At 36.9% G+C, this 21,459-nt stretch overlaps 1 protein-coding gene across 1 annotated transcript in view; it reads right to left on the reverse strand.

Moving 5' to 3' along the window:
• Window positions 1-21,459, reverse strand: part of POLQ (DNA polymerase theta) — a 130,902-nt gene that overhangs the window by 46,338 nt on the left and 63,105 nt on the right. The window contains exons 16-17 of the mRNA XM_059162794.1: window positions 13,225-16,310; window positions 866-1,009 (exon numbers count right to left, since the gene is read on the reverse strand). Coding sequence (XP_059018777.1) covers window positions 866-1,009; window positions 13,225-16,310 — 3,230 coding nt within the window. The remainder of the gene's footprint in view (window positions 1-865; window positions 1,010-13,224; window positions 16,311-21,459) is intronic.

Here is a 21,459-nt window from a genome sequence, read left to right on the forward strand (position 1 = left end):
GAACCAATAATTCAGCATCACCTTATTCAGGTCACATGGCTTCAAAGATTAAGTGCTTCATATTTTAAATATTATAGCTTTTGCCATGTAATTAATAATACTCTATTTAATTAGGTGAAATTTTTAAATTTCTAGGAATAAATTTACACTTCTCAGAATAAGGAGTTAAAAACATAAAAGGTATTTTGAAATGAATTTTAAATGAAATCCTTTTTTAAAAGATTTAGTACGAACGTATAACATTAGATTAAAAAAAATAGAAGTTCAAGTATCTATTTAACATAACACATTTTCCCTCAAAACAACTGAAAAATATTTCATTCTTCACGGCATTCTTTAAAATGTTGATTTATTAATTTTGCTCCTGTCTAAAACCAATCTATCAGCTAGGTAATGTAACAACTGTAATCAAATCATATCCTCTCAATTTTACAGACATCTACAAAGGTTGTATGATTCAGCTATTGTAGATATTCAACTCATTTCTGTCTCTAGATAAGTTCCAGACCTAGTTAATAACATGTAAAAAAAAGTGTGGAAAGAAACCGCTATGATCCAATCTTCAAAAGTAAACCCTCAAGGTGGCCAGGAAGTCCCAAAGTCTCCACTGCCTTCAAGAAGAAAAGATAGTATCAGTAGCCCATGGGATAAGTAAAGGGGAATAAAGGTAGTACCTAAGACATACATTCTAGTTAATAAATGAACTAATGTACACAATAGTCACTATCCCACCCCCCAAAAAATTTTTAAGCCTAAAAATAAATTCTAGTTAAGTATCAGGAAGTTATTCTCAACAAACAGGTCATTATCCTAATACAGGTTATATTAAAATTATATGGCGATTAAGCCAATAGTGACTACTTACCAGGATGCTTTTGTTCCTTCTGCAATGAAAAATAATAAGCATCTCTTCCACCCCAGCATACTGCCAGACCAACAACCAGGATGTCATCACAACCTTTAACAGGAATGCCATCATCTCTAATAGGGGTTTCCTGAGGTGAGCTAACTAAGTAAATCAAAAGTGAAATAATTTAAAATCTCAAAACAAAACCATTAAACTGAATGTTAAAAACAAAAACAAACAAATAAAAAAAGGTGATTGGGGGAAGAGAAAGATGGTGGAAGAATAGGAGACCTAAATTTCATCTGGTCCCAGGAATTCAGATAGATATTTATCAAACCATACTGAACACCTACAAACTCAATGGAGACGGAAGAAAAGAATAGCAGCAGTTCAATGAACAGAAAAGCGACCACTTTCTGGAGATTAGGATATGCAGACAAGTGAATCTGAGGCAATATTTGGGAAGATAGACCACAGGGAGGGAGCCTCTTTCAGCTTGCTTACTGGCAAGTGATAAAGCAGTGGAGCCCAAAATCAGAACTTTTTAAGATGTCTGTTCTGCTGAGGGACATCACTCCAGTGGCTAAGCGGAGGGTCAACCTCTCTGGGACAGTGTGGTCTCAGGATCCTTGGGTCACAAAAAGACCAGGGGTGACTGAGTGTGGCAGAGCTCCCAAGTATCAGAGCAGGGAAGCCAGCTACAAAGACGGAGCTGAGGAGTGGGCTCTTAGCTTGGGGTTGTCATAAACCGTGATCTGCAGCACAATTGGGGCACTACTCTTCAAGCAAGGACCCAACAAGTGGCAGATCCAGAGAGACTCCCTTTCCTCCCCAGGGAGGTGCAGCACCAGAGAACACTACAGGAATCTGAGTTTGGAAACTCCAAAAGGGGTCATGTGTTAGAGAGCCAGAGATAGAAACACTCAGTCAAAGGCTGGGTGAGCATAGAGTGCAGCCAGAGATCAGGGAGAGAGAAGTGATTGACTGCTTTTCTCTGAGAGCTGATTGAGGAGTGGGGTCCTGAGTTCTCAGCTCCTCCAGGGCCAGAGATTGGAAGGCTGCCATTTTCATTCTCACCTTCCAAAGCATATGGAAAACATTCATGGAACAAAAGCTACCAAGAGTGAACCCAAGCAGATTACTTAGCCTGGCCTCAGGCAAAAACATTTGAAAACCACTGCAACAGGCCCATCCCCCAGAAGATCAGCAAGAGCATCCAGCCAAGACCAAGTTAATCAATCAATGAGAACCACAAAACTCTGGCACGAGGGGAATAGAGCACATAGAATTAAACTTTTATTCCCACAATTCTTTAGTCTTTCAAAGTTCATGTTTTAAATTTTCATTATTTTTTCTTTTTCTATTTTTTAAAAATTTTTCTTTTTTCCTTTTTCAACTTACCTTATTTTCAGCTTATCTTATTATCTTTTCATCCAATCAATTCCTTTTCTAAATCCTTTTTGTCATTTTTATAGTCATATTCTATCCCTTCATTGTATTTAACCTTATTTTTTGTGTGTGTGTATATATATATATATATATATATATATATATATATATATATATACTTTTCTTTCTTTAAAGTTTTGGGATACAGTTTCTTCTAAGAGACCAAAAGAGACCCTAAATCTAGCAAATGGCTTTGTTCTACTCTCCCACCTGATCACATTTTCTCCTTTTTAAAAAAGTTTTTTTCATTCTTTTTTCAACCATCTTATTCCTTTTTAAAAATCTTTTAAAATTTTCATCTTTATAGTCATATTCTATCCCTTCTTTGTATTTACCCTTATTTTTGTAATATACATTTTTCTTTAAAATTTTAGGAGGCAGTTTCTTCTAACAGAACAAAATACACTCAAAATCTAGGGTGAGCCTCTGTTCTATTCACTAGCCTAATCATATACTTTCTTGCTTGCTTTTTTTTTTTTTCCTCCTTCCTTTTCTCTCTGGTTTTGGGCCTCTATTGATTTGTTTAGTGTATATTTTCCTGGAGTCCTTGTTACCCTTTTAGCATTTTGTTCTCTCATTCATCAGTTCTTCTCTGGACAAAATGACAAAACAGAATAACTAGCCTCAAAAGAAAAAAAAAAAGTACAAGAGGCAGTACCAACTGCCAGGGATTAAGGACATTAGTAAGACATCAGAACTAGAGTTAATAATGATTATTATGTAGATGCTATACGGGCTTGAAAAAAGGATAGGCAGTACTAGAGAATATTTTTCAGAAAAATAAAAAAACTAAAATCTAACCAAGTCAAAATCAAAAAGGCTATTAATGAGGTACAATCAAATATGGAGGTTGTAACTGCTAGGATAAATCAGGTAGAAGAGAGAAAGGAATAACAAATGATGGAGAATAAAGAAGCTGAGAAAAAGAGAGATAAATAATTACTGGATAATGAGGGGAGAATTCAAGACTTAGTGATACCATAAGACAAAACAATATTAGAATAATTGGGATCCCAGAAGAAGACGACACAGAGAAGGGGGCAGAAGGTATATTAGAGCAAATGATAGCAGAGAACTTCCCTAATTTGGGGAAGGAAACAGGCATCAAAATTCAGGAGGCACAGAGAACCCCTCTCAAAATCAATAAAAATAGGTCAACACCCCAATATCTAATGTTAATGTTAAGTCTCAGAGACAAAAGAAAATCCTGAAAGCAGCTCAGGACAAGAAGTCTATAAGCTACAATGGTAGAAACATTAGATTAGCAGCAAACATATCCACAGAAACCTGGCAGGCCAGAATGGACTCACATGATATATTCAGAGCACTAAACAAGAAAAATGTGCAGCCAAGAATACTATATTCAGCTAGGCTGTCACTGAAAATAGGAGAGACAAAAACTTCTAGGAAAAACACACAAACAAACAAACAAATAAACAAGAACTTGAGAACACCAAACCAGCCCTACAGAAAATACTGAAAGGGGTCTTCTAAACAAAGAGAGAGCCTGAAAGTAACATAGACCAGAAAGGAAAAGACAATATAGAGAAACAGTCACCTTACAGACAATACAGTGGCACTAAATTCACATCTTTCAAGAGCTACCCTAAATGTAAATGGGCTAAATGCCCTAATCTACAGACACATGATATCAGATGGGATTAAAAACAAACAAACAAACAAATAAACAAGGCCCATCATTATGTTGTCTGCCAGAGACTCCTTTTAGACTGAAAGACACCTCCAGATTTAAAGTGAAGGGGTGGAAAACCATTTACCATGCTAACAGACATTAAAAGAGAGCTGGGGTGGCAGTCCCTGTATCAGACAGATTTTAAACCAAAGACTATAATAAGAGATGAAAAAAGACACTATATCATACTTAAAGGGTCTTTCCAATAAAACAATCTAACAATTTTAAATATTTATGCCCCTAACATGGGAGCAGCCAGTTATATAAGCCAATAAACAACAAAATCAAAGAAACACATTGATAATAATACAATAATAAGGGACTTTAACACCATCCTCACTGAAACGGACAGATCATCTAAGCAAAAGATCAACAAGGAAGTAAAGGCTTTAAATGACACACTGGACCAGATGGACTTCAGATATATTCAGAACATTCCATCCCAATGCAACAGAATATACATTCTTCCCTAGTGCACATGGAACATTCTCCAGAATAGATCACATCCTAGGTTACAAATCATGTATCAATTGGTACCAAAAGATTAGGATCAGTTCCTACATATTTCTTGAGCTCACTGCTTTGAAACTAGAACTCAATCACAAGAGAAAAGTTGGAAAGAACCAAATACATGGAAGCTAGAGAGCATCCTACTAAAGAATGAATGGGTCAACCAGGAAGTTAAAGAAGAATTTTAAAAATTCATGGAAAAAAGTGAAAATGATAATACAACTATTCAAAATCTTTGGGATGCGGCAAAGGCAGTCCTAAGAGAAAAGTATATAGCAATACAAGCCTTTCTCAAGAAATAAGAACAACCTAATGCTACACCTAAAGGAGCTGGAGAAAACAGAGCAAATAAAGCCTAACCCCAGCAGGAGAAGAGAAATAATAAAGATAAGAGCAGAAATCAGTGAAATAGAAACCAAAAGAATAGTAGAACAGATCAATGAAAGTAGGAGCTTGTTCCTTCAAAGAATTAATAAGATTGATAAGTCCCTGGCCAGACTTATCAAAAAGAAAAGAGAAAGGACCCAAATTCAGAAAATCATGAATGAAAGAGGAGAGATCACAGCAAACACCAAAGAAATACAAACAATTATAAGAACATATTATGAGCAACTATATGCCAGCAAATTAGACAATCTGGAGGGAATGGATGCTTTCCTAGAGACTTATAAACTACCAAACCTGTGAACCAGGAAGAAATAGAAAACCCAAACAGATCCATGACCAGTAGGGAAACTGAAGCAATAATCAAAAATCTCTCAACAAACAGGAACCCAGGGCCAGATGCCCTCCCAGGGGATCTCTACCAAACATTTAAAGAATAATTGATACCTATTCTCCTGAAACAGTTCCAAGAAATAGAAATGGAAGGAAAACTTCCAAACCCATTTCATGAGTCCAGCATTACTTTGATCCCAAAAGCAGACAAAGACTCCATCAAAAAGGAGAATTACAGACCAATATCCTTGATGAACATGGATGCACAAATTCTCACCAAAATACTAGCCAACAAGATCCAACAGTACGTTAAAATATTATTCACCATGACCAAGTGTAATTTATTCCTGGGCTGCAAGGTTGGTTCAACATCTGCAAATCAATCAATGCAATACAATACATAAATAAAAGAACAAGGACCATGTAATACTCTCAATAGATGCAGAAAAAGTATATACAAAGTACAGCATCCTTTCTGGATTAAAACTGGGGGATATAAGGAACATGCAGTGTAGGGATATAGGGAACATGCCTCAATATCATAAAAGCCATATATGAAAAGCCCACAGTGGGGTGCCTGGGTGGCTCAGTGGGTTAAGCTGCTGCCTTCGGCTTGGGTCATGATCTCAGGGTCCTGGGACCGAGTCCCGCATCAGGCTCTCTGCTCAGCGGGGAGCCTACTTCCCTCTCTCTCTCTCTGCCTGCCTCTCCGTCTACTAGTGATTTCTCTCTGTCAAATAAATAAAATCTTAAAAAAAAAAAAAAAAAAGCCCACAGTGAGTATCATTCTCAATGGGGAAAAACTGAGAGCTTCCACCCTAAGGTCAGGAACATAGCAGGGATGTCCACTATCACCACTGCTGTTCAGTATAGTACTGGACGTCCTAGCCTCAGCAATCAGACTACAAAAAGAAGTAAAAGGCATATGAATCAGCAAAGAAGAAGTCAAACACTCACTCTTTGCAGATTATATGATACTTTATGTGGATAACCAAAAAAACTACACTCCAAAACCTCTAGAACACATACAGGAATTCAGTAAAGTGTCAAAATATAAAAGCAAAGTACAGAAATCAGTTGTCTTTCTATAGACCAACAGCAAGACAGAAGAAAGAGAAATTAAGGAGTCGATCCCATTTACAATTGCACCGAAAATCATAAGATACCTAGGAATAAACCTAACCAAAGAGGCAAAGAATCTATACTCAGAAAGCTATAAAGTATTCATGAAAGAAATTGAGAAAGACACAAAGAAATGGAAAAACGTTCCATGCACGTGGATTGGAAGAACAAATATTGTGAAAATGTCTATGCTACCTAAAGCAATCTACACATTTAACGCAATACCATCAATTTTTATTTCCTAAGAGATGGAACAAATAATCCTAAAATTTATATGGAACCAGAAAAGACCTCAAATAGCCAGAGGAATGTTGAAAAAGAAAGCCAAAGTTGGTGGCATCACAATTCCAGAATTCAAGCTCTATTATAAAGCTGTCATCATTAAAACAGTATGGTACTGGCACAAAACAGACACATAGATCAATGGAACAGAATAGAGAGCCCAGAAATAGACCCTCAACATTATGGTCAACTAATATTTGACAAAGCAGGAAAGAATATCTAATGGCAAAAAGAATGTCTAATGGGAAAAAAAATACAAATGTTGTTGGGAAACCAACACCACAAACACAAAAATAGACTCAAAATGGATGAAGGACCTCAATGTGAGACAGGAGTCAATCAAAATCCTTGAGGAGAACAGAGGCAGCAACCTCTTTGACTTCAGCCCCAGCAACTTCTTCCTAGAAACATTGCCAAATGCAAGGGAAGCAAGGGCAAAATGAGCTATTGGGACTTCATCAAGATCAAAAGCTTTTGCACAGCAAAGGAAACAGTCAACAAAACCAAAAGACAGCTGACAGAATGGGAGAAGATACTTGCAAATGACATATCAGATAAAGGGCTAGTATCCAAAATCTATAAAGAACTCATCAAACTCAACAGCCAAAGAACAAATAATCCAATCAAGAAATGGGCAGATGACTTAAAGAGACATTTCTGCAAAGAAGACATCCAGATGGCCAAAAAACACATGAAAAAGTGTTCCACATCACTCTGGATCAGGGAAATGCAAACCAAAACCACAATGAGATACCACCTCACAGCAGTCACAATGGCTAAAATTAACAAGTCAGGAAATGACAGATGTTGGTGAGGATGTGGAGAGAGGGGAACTCTCCTACACTGTTGATGGAAACGCAGTCACTCTGAAAAACAGTATGTAGGTTCCTCAAAAAGATGAAAATAGAGTTACCCTATGATCCAGCAAATACACTACTGGGTATTTACCCCAAAGACACAAATGTAGTGATCTGAAGGGGCACGTGCATCTGAATGTTTATAGCAGCAATGTCCACAATAGCCAAACTATGGAAAGAGCCTACATGTCCATGAACAGATGAATGGATAAAGAAGATGTGATGTATATCTACAATGGAATATTATGCGGCCATCAAAAAATGAAATCTTGCCATTTGCAATGATATGGCTAGAACTAAAAGGTATTACACTAAGCAATATAAGTCAATCAAGGAAAGACAATTATCATATGATCTCACTGATATGTGGAATTTGAGAAACAAGACAAAGGATCATTGGGGAATGAAGGGGAAAATGAATCAAGATAAAACCAGAGAGGAAGATAAACAGTAAGAGACTCTTCATCTCAGGAAACTGAGATGTTTGAGGGTGTGAGGGATGGGGTGGCTTGGTGATGGGCACTGGAGAGGGTATGTGCTATCGTGAGCACTGTGAATTGTGTAAGACTAGTGAACCACAGACCTGTACCCCTGAAACAAATAAAACATTATATATCCAAAAAATAAAATAAATTTTAAAAAACAAAACATACAAACAAACAAACAAAAAAAGAATGATAATAATACAAAACTACTTGATTGGCAAAATTTCCAGATCTCTAAAATATGCATTATTTGGATGGTCATTTTTAGGTATGTGTAAGATCTTTCTAGGCTTCCCATCTGTTAAGATAATTGTCACTATGAAAAATTTAACAAAGATCTCCTAAAATAGATCTATAATAATAAGTAAAATGGTTATTAACTAAATCTTTTTTTTTATAAATATATTTTTTAAAGATTTTATTTATTTATTTGACAGAGAGAGATCACAAGTAGACGGAGAGGCAGGCAGAGAGAGAGAGAGAGAGGGAAGCAGGCTTCCTGCCGAGCAGAGAGCCCGATGCGGGACTCGATCCCAGGACACTGAGATCATGACCTGAGCCGAAGGCAGCGGCTTAACCCACTGAGCCACCCAGGCGCCCTTAACTAAATCTTTTTAAAGCTGCATTTTGAATTGATGTAACTCAAACAGAAATAAAGACCATTTGAACACTACAAGCATCCTACTTCTTGGTGAAGATTCAGGTATGATTTGGTATCTAGATTCAACAGTTTTTGTAAAATAAGGCATCTCCAACTTTATAGATATAGGTCAAACACCAATCTATCTTATTTGCAATTAGATCCCTAATACCTTGAAAATAAATGGCACATATTTTTTAAATTTAAATGCTAACCCCAGCATAGAGAATATGCTCAATTTTATGTATGTTGAATAAAAAATGGAAAGTATTAGTCAACACAAAAAGTACATAAAACATGTCATTAACACATGTGGCCCATGACCTAAGTGTCCACTGATAGACCAATGAATAAGGAAGATGTGGTACACATATACAAAAAAAAAAATGAGAACTTGCCATATAAGACAATATAGACTAAGAGGGTATTATGCTAAATGAAATAATTTAGACTGAGAAAGACAAATACCATGATATTACACTTCATATGTAGAATCTAAAACAAAAACACACAAAGAGGGGCAGCTGGATGGCTCAGTGGATTAAAGCCTCTGCCTTTGGCTCAGGTCATGATCCCAGGGTCCTGGGATCGAGCCCCACATCGGGCTCTCTGCTCAACAGGGAGCCAGCTTCCCTTCCTGTCTCTCTGCCTGCCTCTCTGTCTACTTGTGATCTCTGTCTGTCAAATAAATAAATAAAATCTTTAAAAACACACACACACAGACATATAAACAAAAAGCAGACTCAGACTTATAAATACAGAGAATAACTGATGGTTGCTAGAGGGTAAGGAAGGGTGGAAAAGAATTTACCATGCTAATGGACATCAGAAGAAAGCAAGAGTGGCAATCCTTATATCAGATCAATTAGATTTTAAGCCAAAGACTATAATAAGAGATGAGGAAGGACACTATATCATACTCAAAGGGTCTGTCCAACAAGAAGATCTAACAATTTTAAATATCTAAGCCCCCAAGGTGGGAGCAGCCAACTATATAAACCAATTAATAACAAAATCAAAGAAACACATCAACAATAATACAATAATAGTAGGGGACTTTAACACTCCCCTCACTGAAATGGACAGATCATCCAAGCAAAAGATCAACAAGGAAATAAAGGCCTTAAACGACACACTGGACCAGACGGACATCACGGATATATTCAGAACTTTTCATCCCAAAGCAACAGAATACACATTCTTCTCTAGTGCACATGGAACATTCTCCAGATTAGATCACATCCTCGGTCCTAAATCAGGACTCAACCGATATCAAAAGATTGGGATCATTCCCTGCATATTATCAGACCACAATGCTCTGAAGCTAGAACTCAACCACAAGAGGAAGTTTGGAAAGAACCCAAATACATGGAGACTAAACAGCATCCTTCTAAAGAATGAATGGGTCAACCGGGAAATTAAAGAAGAATTGAAAAAAATCATGGAAACAAATGATAATGAAAACACAACGGTTCAAAATCTGTGGGACACAACAAAGGCAGTCCTGAGAGGAAAATATATAGCGGTACAAGCCTTTCTCAAGAAACAAGAAAGGTCTCAGGTACACAACCTAACCCTACACCTAAAGAAGCTGGAGAAAGAACAAGAAAGAAACCCTAAGCCCAGCAGGAGAAGAGAAATCATAAAGATCAGAGCAGAAATTAATGAAATAGAAACCAAAAAAACAATAGAACAAATCAACGAAACTAGGATCTGGTTCTTTGAAAGAATTAATAAAATTGATAAACCCCTGGCCAGACTTATCAAAAAGAAAAGAGAAAGGACCCAAATAAATAAAATCATAAATGAAAGAGGAGAGATCACAACTAACACCAAAGAAATACAAACTATTATAAGAACATACTATGAGCAACTCTACGCCAACAAATTTGACAATCCGGAAGAAATGGATGCATTCCTAGAAACATATAAACTACCACAACTGAACCAGGAAGAAATAGAAAGCCTGAACAGACCCATAACCAGTAAGGAGATTGAAACAGTCATTAAAAATCTCCAAAAAAACAAAAGCCCAGGGCCAGACGGCTTCCCGGGGGAATTCTACCAAACATTTATAGAAGAACTAATTCCTATTCTCCTGAAACTGTTCCAAAAAATAGAAATGGAAGGAAAACTTCCAAACTCATTTTATGAGGCTAGGATCACTTGATCCCCAAACCAGACAAGGATCCCATCAAAAAAGAGAGCTATAGACCAATATCCTTGATAAACACAGATGCGAAAATACTCACCAAAATACTAGCCAATAGGATTAAACAGTACATTAAAAGGATTATTCACCACGACCAAGTGGGATTTATTCCAGGGCTGCAAGGTTGGTTCAACATCCGCAAATCAGTCAATGTGATACAACACATCAATAAAAGAAAGAACAAGAACCATATGATACAATAGATGCTGAAAAAGCATTTGACAAAGTACAGCATCCCTTCCTGATCAAAACTCTTCAAAGGGTAGGGATAGAGGGCACACACCTCAATATCATCAAAGCCATCTATGAAAAACCCACTGCAAATATCATTCTCAATGGAGAAAAACTGAAAGCTTTTCCGCTAAGGTCAGGAACATGGCAGGGATGTCCATTATCACCACTGCTATTCAACATAGTACTAGAAGTCCTAGCCTCAGCAATCAGACAACAAAAGGAAATTAAAGGCATCCAAATCGGCAAAGAAGAAGTCAAATTATCACTCTTCGCAGATGATATGATACTATATGTGGAAAACCCAAAAGACTCCAATCCAAAACTGCTAGAACTTGTACAGGAATTCAGTAAAGTGTCAGGATATAAGATCAATGCACAGAAATCAGTTGCATTTCTCTACACCAACAACAAGACAGAAGAAAGAGAAATTAAGGAGTCAATCCCATTTACAATTGCACTCCAAACCATAAGATACCTAGGAATAAACCTAACCAAAGAGGCACAGAATCTATACTCAGAAAACTATAAAGTACTCATGAAAGAAATTGAGGAAGACACAAAGAAAAGAGGGTAGGGAAAGTTAGGGGGTTGGGCAAAATGGGTGAAAAAAAAGAGTCAAAGATTACATAAGCTTCTGCTTATGTAATGAATAAGTAATGGGAATAAAAGACAGAGCATAAAAAATATAGTCAATGATACTGTAATAGCAATGTATGGGGACAGATGGTAAACACAGTGTAATGTATAAATTTGTCAAATTGCCATGTTGTTCACCTGAAATTAATGTATCATTATGTGTCAACTATACTCAAGTAAAAAAAATTAAAAAACAAAACACACGTTCTATAAATTGAAGATCAAATAAACTTTTATGAACAAATTCATGCATAAATACAGATTTAAGAAATCCTATCAAACCTTTGCTTTCCACAGAAGGTTGTCAAGCTGATTACAGCTATTACCAATTATACAAGATCCTTACTGTCATGAAGTAAGACAGGGATATGTATAAATGGCATTATCTAACAAAAGGTTCAAGTCTCTTAAAACCTGGAAGGGCTCTATGACCTTCGGGGTCAACATTTTGGCACAGAATTCATGAACATCAGTTGGAGGTACAAGTCTACTTGACATAAGTACTGAAATATATAGGTTATATACATTGTTTAAAATATAATACCTTTTTTCTACATACTTTTGTGATTATGTAAGTGAATAAGGAAATTACAAAGTAATAGAAAATAATTCATAAGCACTGATGATTAATAAAAACCATGATGCTATGTCATTAAAATACCAAAAAGGAGATCCTTGTTCAAAATACATAGTTTTCACAAACTTATATTCTAATATTAATATATTATATATAAATAATCACATACACATATATATGATTTTCTTTAAAAAGAAACACCATGTTTAATGGTAAATTTTAGCATACTCTAGCACCAGATATGGCCTGGAGTTAAAGAAGAAGTGACAGATAGGGGACCTCTGTGAAGCCTCATAAAGTGAAAAGGATAAGGAAGTCAATAATCAAACAGAAGAGCTCCATGGCCTGACATAGGGCCAAGTCCAGACTAGCATTGAAGAAAGAGCTACCATTTGAGAGATGGATTCCTGATACACCCAATAATCAAGTGCTGGCCCTCAAACCAGCCACAACTGTGGTGCCTGCAGCAGCAATTAGCTTGGCTTCTATGTCTTTGTCCTGAGAGAAAAGACTGGTCTGGAACTCCTTTTGGACCACCTAGTATGGAGGTGTGCTCTAGGAAGGCTCTTTAGGTGGGATCTGTGGCTTATGAAGAAAGAGGCAGACATAGGCCTGATTAGACCACAGCTACAACAGTGGATCAGTGCTAGGTAAATGAGTAGTCCCTTGGTGGTCTACATGAGTTCAGTAGTCCAGCTTGAGCTTTTTTCTCAGTGCTTGGCTCTCATACCCACATGTCCTGGAGTCACCCATCTCTTATACCAGATGGGAACTATTATTAATCTAGTTGCGCTCAACAATAAAGCTGTTCTACAGGTAAACCCACATAGAAGAAACTTTAATTGAACTCTGAATAAATTTATTACATTTAATATCCCAAACTGAAAAGGCTCAGGCCCATCCCAAACCACTATATTACATATAAAGAAGAAAATATAAAAAAATTTTTAAAAAAACTCTTACCTTGCTTAAACCTACCACCAATAACAGCACTTTTCGATGTCGAACTACTGATCTTTTCACAAGCCAATGAGATGGAAAATCGCTTTTTGCTCTGCCACTCCTTAATGAATGTTCGAAAGAGAGTTTGGTCACTTGCTACATCAATTATGGCCAAACTTCCTGGGCTGAATGAGGCTGGAGTTAACTGCAATCCATCTTGTGATAACTGCAGTGAAAAAGTTGTGTCTCCAATAGGACTGTCCTCTTTTAAACCATTTCTACTCTCTGAACTTAAATCTTGGTTTTTAATATTTGAAGATGAGTAACTTTCACCAAGGTGTAAAGCACTAAGTGTTTTCTGAAGTTTTACAGAAGATGTTCCAAGAATACTTGGAAATACCAGTTTAGAAGCAGATACTGGAGTGGGTGTAGGAGGAATGAGTCCATTATCATCAACTATATAGTTCTCTTTACAAGGCAAGTGGGATGAGGTTTCAGCATGAAGGGCATTGGTCTCCAGTGTCCCAATCTTGCTTTTTACTTCAATATTAGGGGCAAATGAGATTCCCTGCCCTTGATTTGGCTCCAAATTTGAAATTACTTTTTGTTTGTCATTTACCTCTGTATTTTTTCCTTTCAAATTAGACAAGTTTATAGTTGTTAATTTTTGCTTTTCATTTTCTAGAGGACTGGCCACTTTGTCTAAAATTCTCTGCAGTCCCGGACTTAAATCAAATGATGCCCCTGACCATATGAATGAATTATTTTCCTCTGTCTCAGTTAATTTGGGTTTTTGAGACCTTTCATTTTTATCTCCTCCAATTACTTCTCTTTGTGGATAATCATTACCTACAGTCACTGGATCACTTAGTTCTAATGCCCTAAAAGATACTGCAGTATTCTGTTTCTCTTGGACAGGACATATTTCTACATTGTCCAAAGCTTCAACCATCTGAGCAGAATCTACTTCTGAAAATATAATAGACTCATCACTGAAACAAGTGTACTGTTGCTGATTATCTTGATTCTCATTCATATTTGATTTTCTTATCATGCCCTCTCCTTGCAGACACACAGAATGACTGAAATGGTTTGATGTTAGTGCAGAAGAGAGGGGTTCTTTCACTTGTATATCAGGTGGTTGTTCTTTTACTAGGTAGTCTTCACTGAAACTGTCAAACAGTAAACTATCACTCAAATTCAAACTTGTTTCAGGAACTGGCAGACATTCTGTTTCTATACCAGTGGTAGTTCTCTTTTGAGGAACCAGAGGTATAACTGGTTTCATAGCTTCTTGTGTTTGATAACCTTGAAGAAAACTATTTAATTGAGAGTCAGTGACAGAAAGTTCATTCCTTTTAAAACAAGGGCCATTTTCCCTCAAGAGTATTGGAGAAAGAAAAATTGAGCTTTCTGGAGTCAGGATATCAATCCCATCCGAATCAGTGCCTTGTTTGATATTATCTGCAGGCTTAAGTTCCAAATGATTTTTATTTGTCACTCCGGGAGAATGCTGTTCACCAGGAAAAGTAATACAAATCTCATTCTGAAAAGAGAGTATGGAACTCTGATTGTCTAAGCATTTCTGTATCTTCCCTGTTGCCAACTTAGCATACTTAGCTTCTGGTTTGGCATTTTCAGTTGCCATCTGTTGTATAATTTTCTCTGACTGAGTATCCAGGTAGAAACTATCTTCAATTTCACAAGGAACTAAACCTAAGTCAGAAACACAATTATTCTTTGTTTTGTTTGCCGCATAAGCTTCTGTTTTTTCTTGTTTTCTAGATGTATTTGGAAAATTCTCATGCTGGCCTTCTGGTTCTCGAGTTGGGAGTATCTCAGTTCTGCTTATATTATCTCCTGATACCTGAAAATTATTTGAATTATTTTCCTCACTATTAGACTTTGTAATTCCACACTTGATAATAACATTTGAGTCTCTATTCATATAACTACTGCCTGTCTCACAGGGCATTTGTCTCTCTATTATTTTTTTCTGTTTGGTATAAGTGTTCGTCTGTTTATCAGATTGTTTTTCTGGGCACTGGTTAACTGAGTAGGTGTCACGTTTTACATAAACATTCTGGTTTTTTGAATTGTTTTCTTCCACCAAGACTGTGTTTATTTTTTCTGACTCAACAACAGCAAATTCTCCTCCATTTTCACTAACCATATTAGTGGGTTGACAAGTCACTTTTTTACTCTGGGATTGTCTGATAAAATGTTCCACAAGAATATTATTAGTTTTTGTTTTGTTCTTTGAACTTTGTTCTCTTTCTAATGAGAATGATGCTTTGCTATATTTTCCCTCAGCACAGAATGAGACATTTTCAGCAAAAGGGTCTGGACTTCTAAATTCCACATTCTTTTCATCTAAGGTAAATTCATCCCCATAATAAATAGGATTAGACATAGTGTGTTCCTGTAAGTCAATTCTACAAATCTCAGTGTCTTTTTTAGGGCTACTGTGTTTAGATTGTTTTACAAGTTTACTATGTTTCCAAGATCCAGAGGCAGTACTCATCGTTTTTGAATTGAAACTCTGAGCTTCTTTTTTTGTTTTCTCAAATAAGAGAGTCTGAACAACTTTCTTAGTGCGTGCTCTTCCCTCATTCAGAGAGGTTCTTAGCTTTTCTTTACTTCTATTCAAAGAAGCCCGTTTTCTTGCTCTGGAAATGGAATGTACCTGGCATTCTTGATTTCCATTCTGTAACTTATCATAAAAGGAGTTTTTATGCTCTCCACTTTTCTCTAAATCTTGCACAGTACTTGGGGAATGCTTAGCAGAAGAATCACTAAACATTGAGTTATTTTTTTTCTGTGATGTTAATCTTTCACAAGATCTTTTAGTTTGGGATATATATTTCTGTTCCTTTACTTCTGATTCACTGCTGGTCAATGAGTGTGTATCAGAATTTAAAAGGAAGTATGAATTCCATTGCACTCCCATTTCAACTAAGTCCTGCTGCAGAATCATTTTGGCTTCTTCCACAATAAGGGCTGCTGCTTCCCTTTCAGTTAAACCTTTTCTGCCAGTCACCCAAATAGTTCGCATATTCCGACGTTCTTCAACTGCTTCCTCTTCCTCATCCATTGCCTTTCGGGCACTATAAAGGATGCAGGAAAAGAAATAAATTAATGTATTGATTCATTCATGCATACGAAAGTATTTACTAAGCATTAACCTAATCTGTTCTAGGAACTAAAGAAATTGCACTGAACAAGAGGGAAATATATCTACTATTTTAGAGCTTACGTTCTTGTTGTGGAAATCAGAAAACAAACAAATATTAAAATACATTCTATGTCAACTGGTAAGAGTGGTGTGCAAAAAAAAAGCACCAGGAGATGGGTGGTTCTGTAATTTTCAAATAGTATAATTAGAGAAGGCCTCACCAAGATCCATTAAACAGAAACCATTTAAAATAGTGTCATAAAACTTTCATTAAAAACAAATCCTATGTAATATGAACTCTGGACAAAATAATTGAAGGAACTGGAGAGTGACCAAAAGGAGAAACTGAAACCTGGAGTTTACTGATAGGTAAAATTTGAAAAAGAGCTCAGAATAACTGCAAGAGATAAAAAAAAAACCATCAGAGAATGTCTGGATTTGAGAGATCCAAAGAAGGAGAACCCCAAATTCTTCATATAAATTCTGCCCAAATATCTGGCTGCCCACTAATCTATGCAAGTGTGGGCAGACTCCAAAGTCTAAACAATTAAACAGAGTTTTGAGTGACTGTCTACTACAGGAAGACAAAGTTTAGAGTTTGAGTTCAGCCAAGCTGATTGATAAAATATCAATGCTCTTCAGGGTAAAATAATAGATCCTATGCCCTACAAGGCAAAACATACACAAAATTGGAACTACCATGAAGAGAAAGAAAACAAACAAAAAGGATGAGATATGACAATTATTAAAGAAATAATAGCCAAGAGATTTCTGTTTCCAACAAGGATGGTGTAATAGGGACCAAGTTAGCCTGTAACCCAAAACAACTAAAACCAAGGCTAGCTCTTAAAAGACATTGCAGCTTCCATTTTGCTCTCTCTTGGATTACTTACTCTAGGGGAAGCATAGGACAACATGCAGCTCTATGGAGAAGTTCACATGGAGAACTGAGCACCAGTTTGCCAGTATGTGTGCAAGTCATCTTAAAAGCAGATCCAATTCAAACCTTCAGATAACTATAGTCCCAACCAACAGCTTTACTAAAACCTCAAACCAGACCACTAGCAAAGGTGCTCTCAAGTTCATGACTCACAGAAACTTTGAGTTAATATATATTTATTGTTGCCTTTAAGCCACTAAGTTCTTTGAGATATAATCTCTACACCTAACATGTGGCTTGAACTCATGACCTTAAGATCAAGAATAGCATGCTCTTCTGACTGAGCCAGCCAGGTACCCCTAAGCCACTAAGGTCTTAAAGTAATTTGTTTCATGGCATTAGCTAACTAATTAGCCTACTAAAATTATGAAACTTCAAAGATATAAAAAAGAAATCTCAAGGCCTACATATTTAGCACAAAAGAATTATATTCCCATTAAAATTCTTAAAAATAACATGCAGAGCAAAGAAAGAGCATTTTCCTAAAACTCAGTAAAAGAAAGCACGGACCAAAAATTTATATCCAGCCAAGATGTGCCTCAAATATTAAGGTTACAGAAAAACAGTTTTAAACATACAAGATGTGGGGAATTCTGCTCTATATTAGTCCTCAAGAAATCTATTAGTGGATAAGTTTCATCCAATCAAGAGATGGCTAGAAGTGGTTCAGCATTAAGACCAATGGTAAGAATTAGAATAAATAAAAATGTAGATTTTATTAATTTTCCATTTCTACACCCTACAAGGATGGGGACAAGGATGGAAAATTAATGTACAAATGTTATACGTTGAGACAAAGTAGAAAATGTACTTTTTAAATGGAAGGAAAAGGACAGGAAAAAAGAAAAAGTGAGCTCAATGTCGATGACTATTGTTCAGGCAGTATGTAGGTATTATAGAATACCATTAAAATCTTGACAAACCAGGGGCACCTGGCTCGCTCATTTGGAAGAGCATGTGACTCTTGCTCTCCAGGTTGTGAGTTCAAGCCTCATGTTGAATGTAGAGACTCCTTAAAAATAAAATCTTTAAAAAAAAAAAACAAAAAAAAAACCTTGACAAACCAGATAATAAAAAGTACACAAGTACCCACTAGAACAAAAATATACACCTTTCTAAATATAAAAATAAAACTACAAAGAGTATCCTTGGGCAGAAAAGGAAACATAATAAATATACAATACACATAATTATAAAATAATTTGAGAATTGAAACTAAACATTTTAGTTAAATCAATAAATGTGAACAGGATCATAGGGAAGTTCTATTTTTAATTTCTTGAGGAATCGGAATCTCCACACTGTTCTCCAAAGAGGCTGCACCAACTTGCATTCCCACCAACAATGCATTCCCCTCCAACACATGTTGTTTCCTGTCTTGTTAATTTTGGCCATTCTAACTGGTGTAAGGTGATATCTCAATGTGGTTTTTATTTGAATCTCCCTAATGGCTAGTGATGATGAACACTTTTTCATGTGTCTGATAGCCATTTGTATGTCTTCATTGGAGAAGTCTCTGTTCATATCTTCTGCCCATTTTTTGATATGATTGTCTGTTTTGTGTGTGTTTTGCATTCCTGGGTATTTACCCCAAAGATACAGATGTTGTGAAAAGAAGGGCCATCTGTACCCCAATGTTCATAGCAGCAATGGCCACGGTCGCCAAACTGTGGAAACAACCAAGATGTCCTTCAATGGATGAACGGATAAGGAAGATGTGGTCCATATACACTATGGAGTATTATGCCTCCATCAGAAAGGATGAATACCCAACATTTGTAGCAACATGGACGGGACTGGAAGAGATTATGCTGAGTGAAATAAGTCAAGCAGAGAGAGTCAATTATCATATGGTTTCACTTATTTGTGGAGCATAACAAATACCATGGAGGACATGGGGAGTTAGAGGAGAAGGGAGTTGGGGGAAAATGGAAGGGGAGGTAAACCATGAGAGACTATGGACTCTAAAAAACAATCTGAGGGGTTTGAAGTGGCGGGGGGGTGGGAGTTTGGGGTACCGGGTGGTGGGTATTATAGAGGGCATGGATTGCATGGAGCACTGGATGTGGTGAAAAAATAATGAATACTGTTATGCTGAAAATAATTTTTTTTAAAAATGTGAACAGGAGTAAATAATCTATTAAAAGAAAGATTTCAATTTGGATCAGAAAGTGAAAGGTAATTACATCTCAGTGTGGTACATAAAAGGTTTATCTAAAACAAATTGATTCTAGAAGACTAAAACTAAAGGGTTGGGCAAAAAAATTTCTAGACAAATGGAAGCAAGAAGAAAGCAGTGAGGGACAGACTGCATTAAACAAAAAAGGATAAAATTTACTGCTAAAAACACCAATCATAATAAAGATAACATGACAATCAGTCATATGTACTATGAATATGTTCACACCAAATAACAAGCAATACTTTTTTTAGAAAGATTTTATTTATTTATTTGACAGGCAGAGATCACAAGTAGGCAGAGAGGCAGGCAAGAGAGAGAGGAGGAAGCAGGCTCCCTGCTGAGCAGAGAGCCCAATGTGGGGCTTGATCCCAGGACCCTGGGATCATGACCTGAGCCAAAGGCACAGGCTTTAACTCACTGAGCCACCCAGGTGCCCCAACAAGCAATACTTTAATGAAGAAAAGACAAGAGATACAAAGAGACAGAGAGAAATATATTAACAATTAGAGGACTTCAGTAAACCACTCTCATTAAAAGACAGATGAAATGTTGAGGAGGGGAATAAATAAAAATAAAGAAGACCTAATGAACATAACCAGTGAAGCAGACTTTATGAATATACCTCAAACATTTTACCTTTATAATAGAGAATACATTTAATTTGTATTAGTCATGTGTTAGGTCACAAAGAAAACATCAGTGATTTCCATAAAGTATATGTGTTACAAACAACACTATTAGATTGCAGTGCAGTAAGACTAGAAGTCATTTAACAAAATTAAAAAAAAAAACAGAAAGCACTTCTACCTGGGCAAAAGAGGGAAAACAGGAAAATTACATAATTTCTAAAAATAAAATGAAAACCTCTATATATCACACAGTGTGTGAAGTATACTTAAAATAGAGACCACAGGAAAATGCACAGTACTGAATTCATAGTACTACACTAAAAACAGTATTTATCAGTAAAAACATAAGTCAACAAATTCCTAGTTCAACAAAATACTAGAAAAAGTACAACAAAATAAAAAGGAAGCAGGAAGAATGAAATGTAATATTAAAAGAAGAAATTAATAAGGTATATTTTTTAAAAATATGCCCAATAGGCCAGAGGAGCCAAGATGGTGGAGTAGTAGCAGACTGAGTGACACCAGGTCGCAGGAGTTCAGCTAACTAGTTATCAAACCATTCCGAACATCTACAAACCCAAGAGATCGAAGAGAAGAAAAACAGCAATTCTAGAAACAGAAAATCGACCACTTTCTGAAAGGTAGGATGTGCAGAGGAGTAAATCTGAGGTGACAGGAAGACAGAATGTAGGGGAAGAGGTGGTCTCCCAGCAAGCAATGGAGCACAAAATTCGAACTTTTAAAAGTCTACTCCACTGAGGGACATCGCTCCAGAAGCTAAGCAGGGGTGGAAACCTCACAGGGACAGTGTGGTTTCAAGTCCCATGGGGTCAGAGAAGGATCTGCATATATTGGTGTCTGGTGTAGCAGAGCTCACAGGTAACAGAGTGGGAAAGCCGGCTACAAGGACGGAGCCAAAGAGTGAGCTTTCAGCTCAGGATTACCTTAAACTGTGATCTGTGGCACAGTCAGGCCACTGCTCTTTGAGTAGGAACCCCACAAGTTGCAGATCCGGGGAGACCCACCTTCATCCGCCAGAAGAGCAGAGCAACAAGAATCTGTTGGGTTTGGAGACTTCAAACGGGGCTGTGTGTGGGAGACAGAAATGCTCAGTCACAGGCCAGATGAGCCCGAGTGCAGCTGGGGACCAGGGAGATGGGAGTGATTGAGTGCTTTTCTCTGAGGGCACACTGAGGAATGGGGCCCCGAGCTCTCGGCTTCTCTGGGCCAGAGACTGGGAGGCCGCCATTTTCATTCCCATCCTCCAGAGCTCTACGGAAAGCATTCAGGGGACAAAAGCTCCCGAGAGCAAACCTGAGCAGATTATCAC

The sequence above is a fragment of the Mustela lutreola genome, chromosome 2 (genome assembly GCF_030435805.1).
Source record: "Mustela lutreola isolate mMusLut2 chromosome 2, mMusLut2.pri, whole genome shotgun sequence".
Classification (NCBI taxonomy): Eukaryota; Metazoa; Chordata; class Mammalia; order Carnivora; family Mustelidae; genus Mustela; species Mustela lutreola.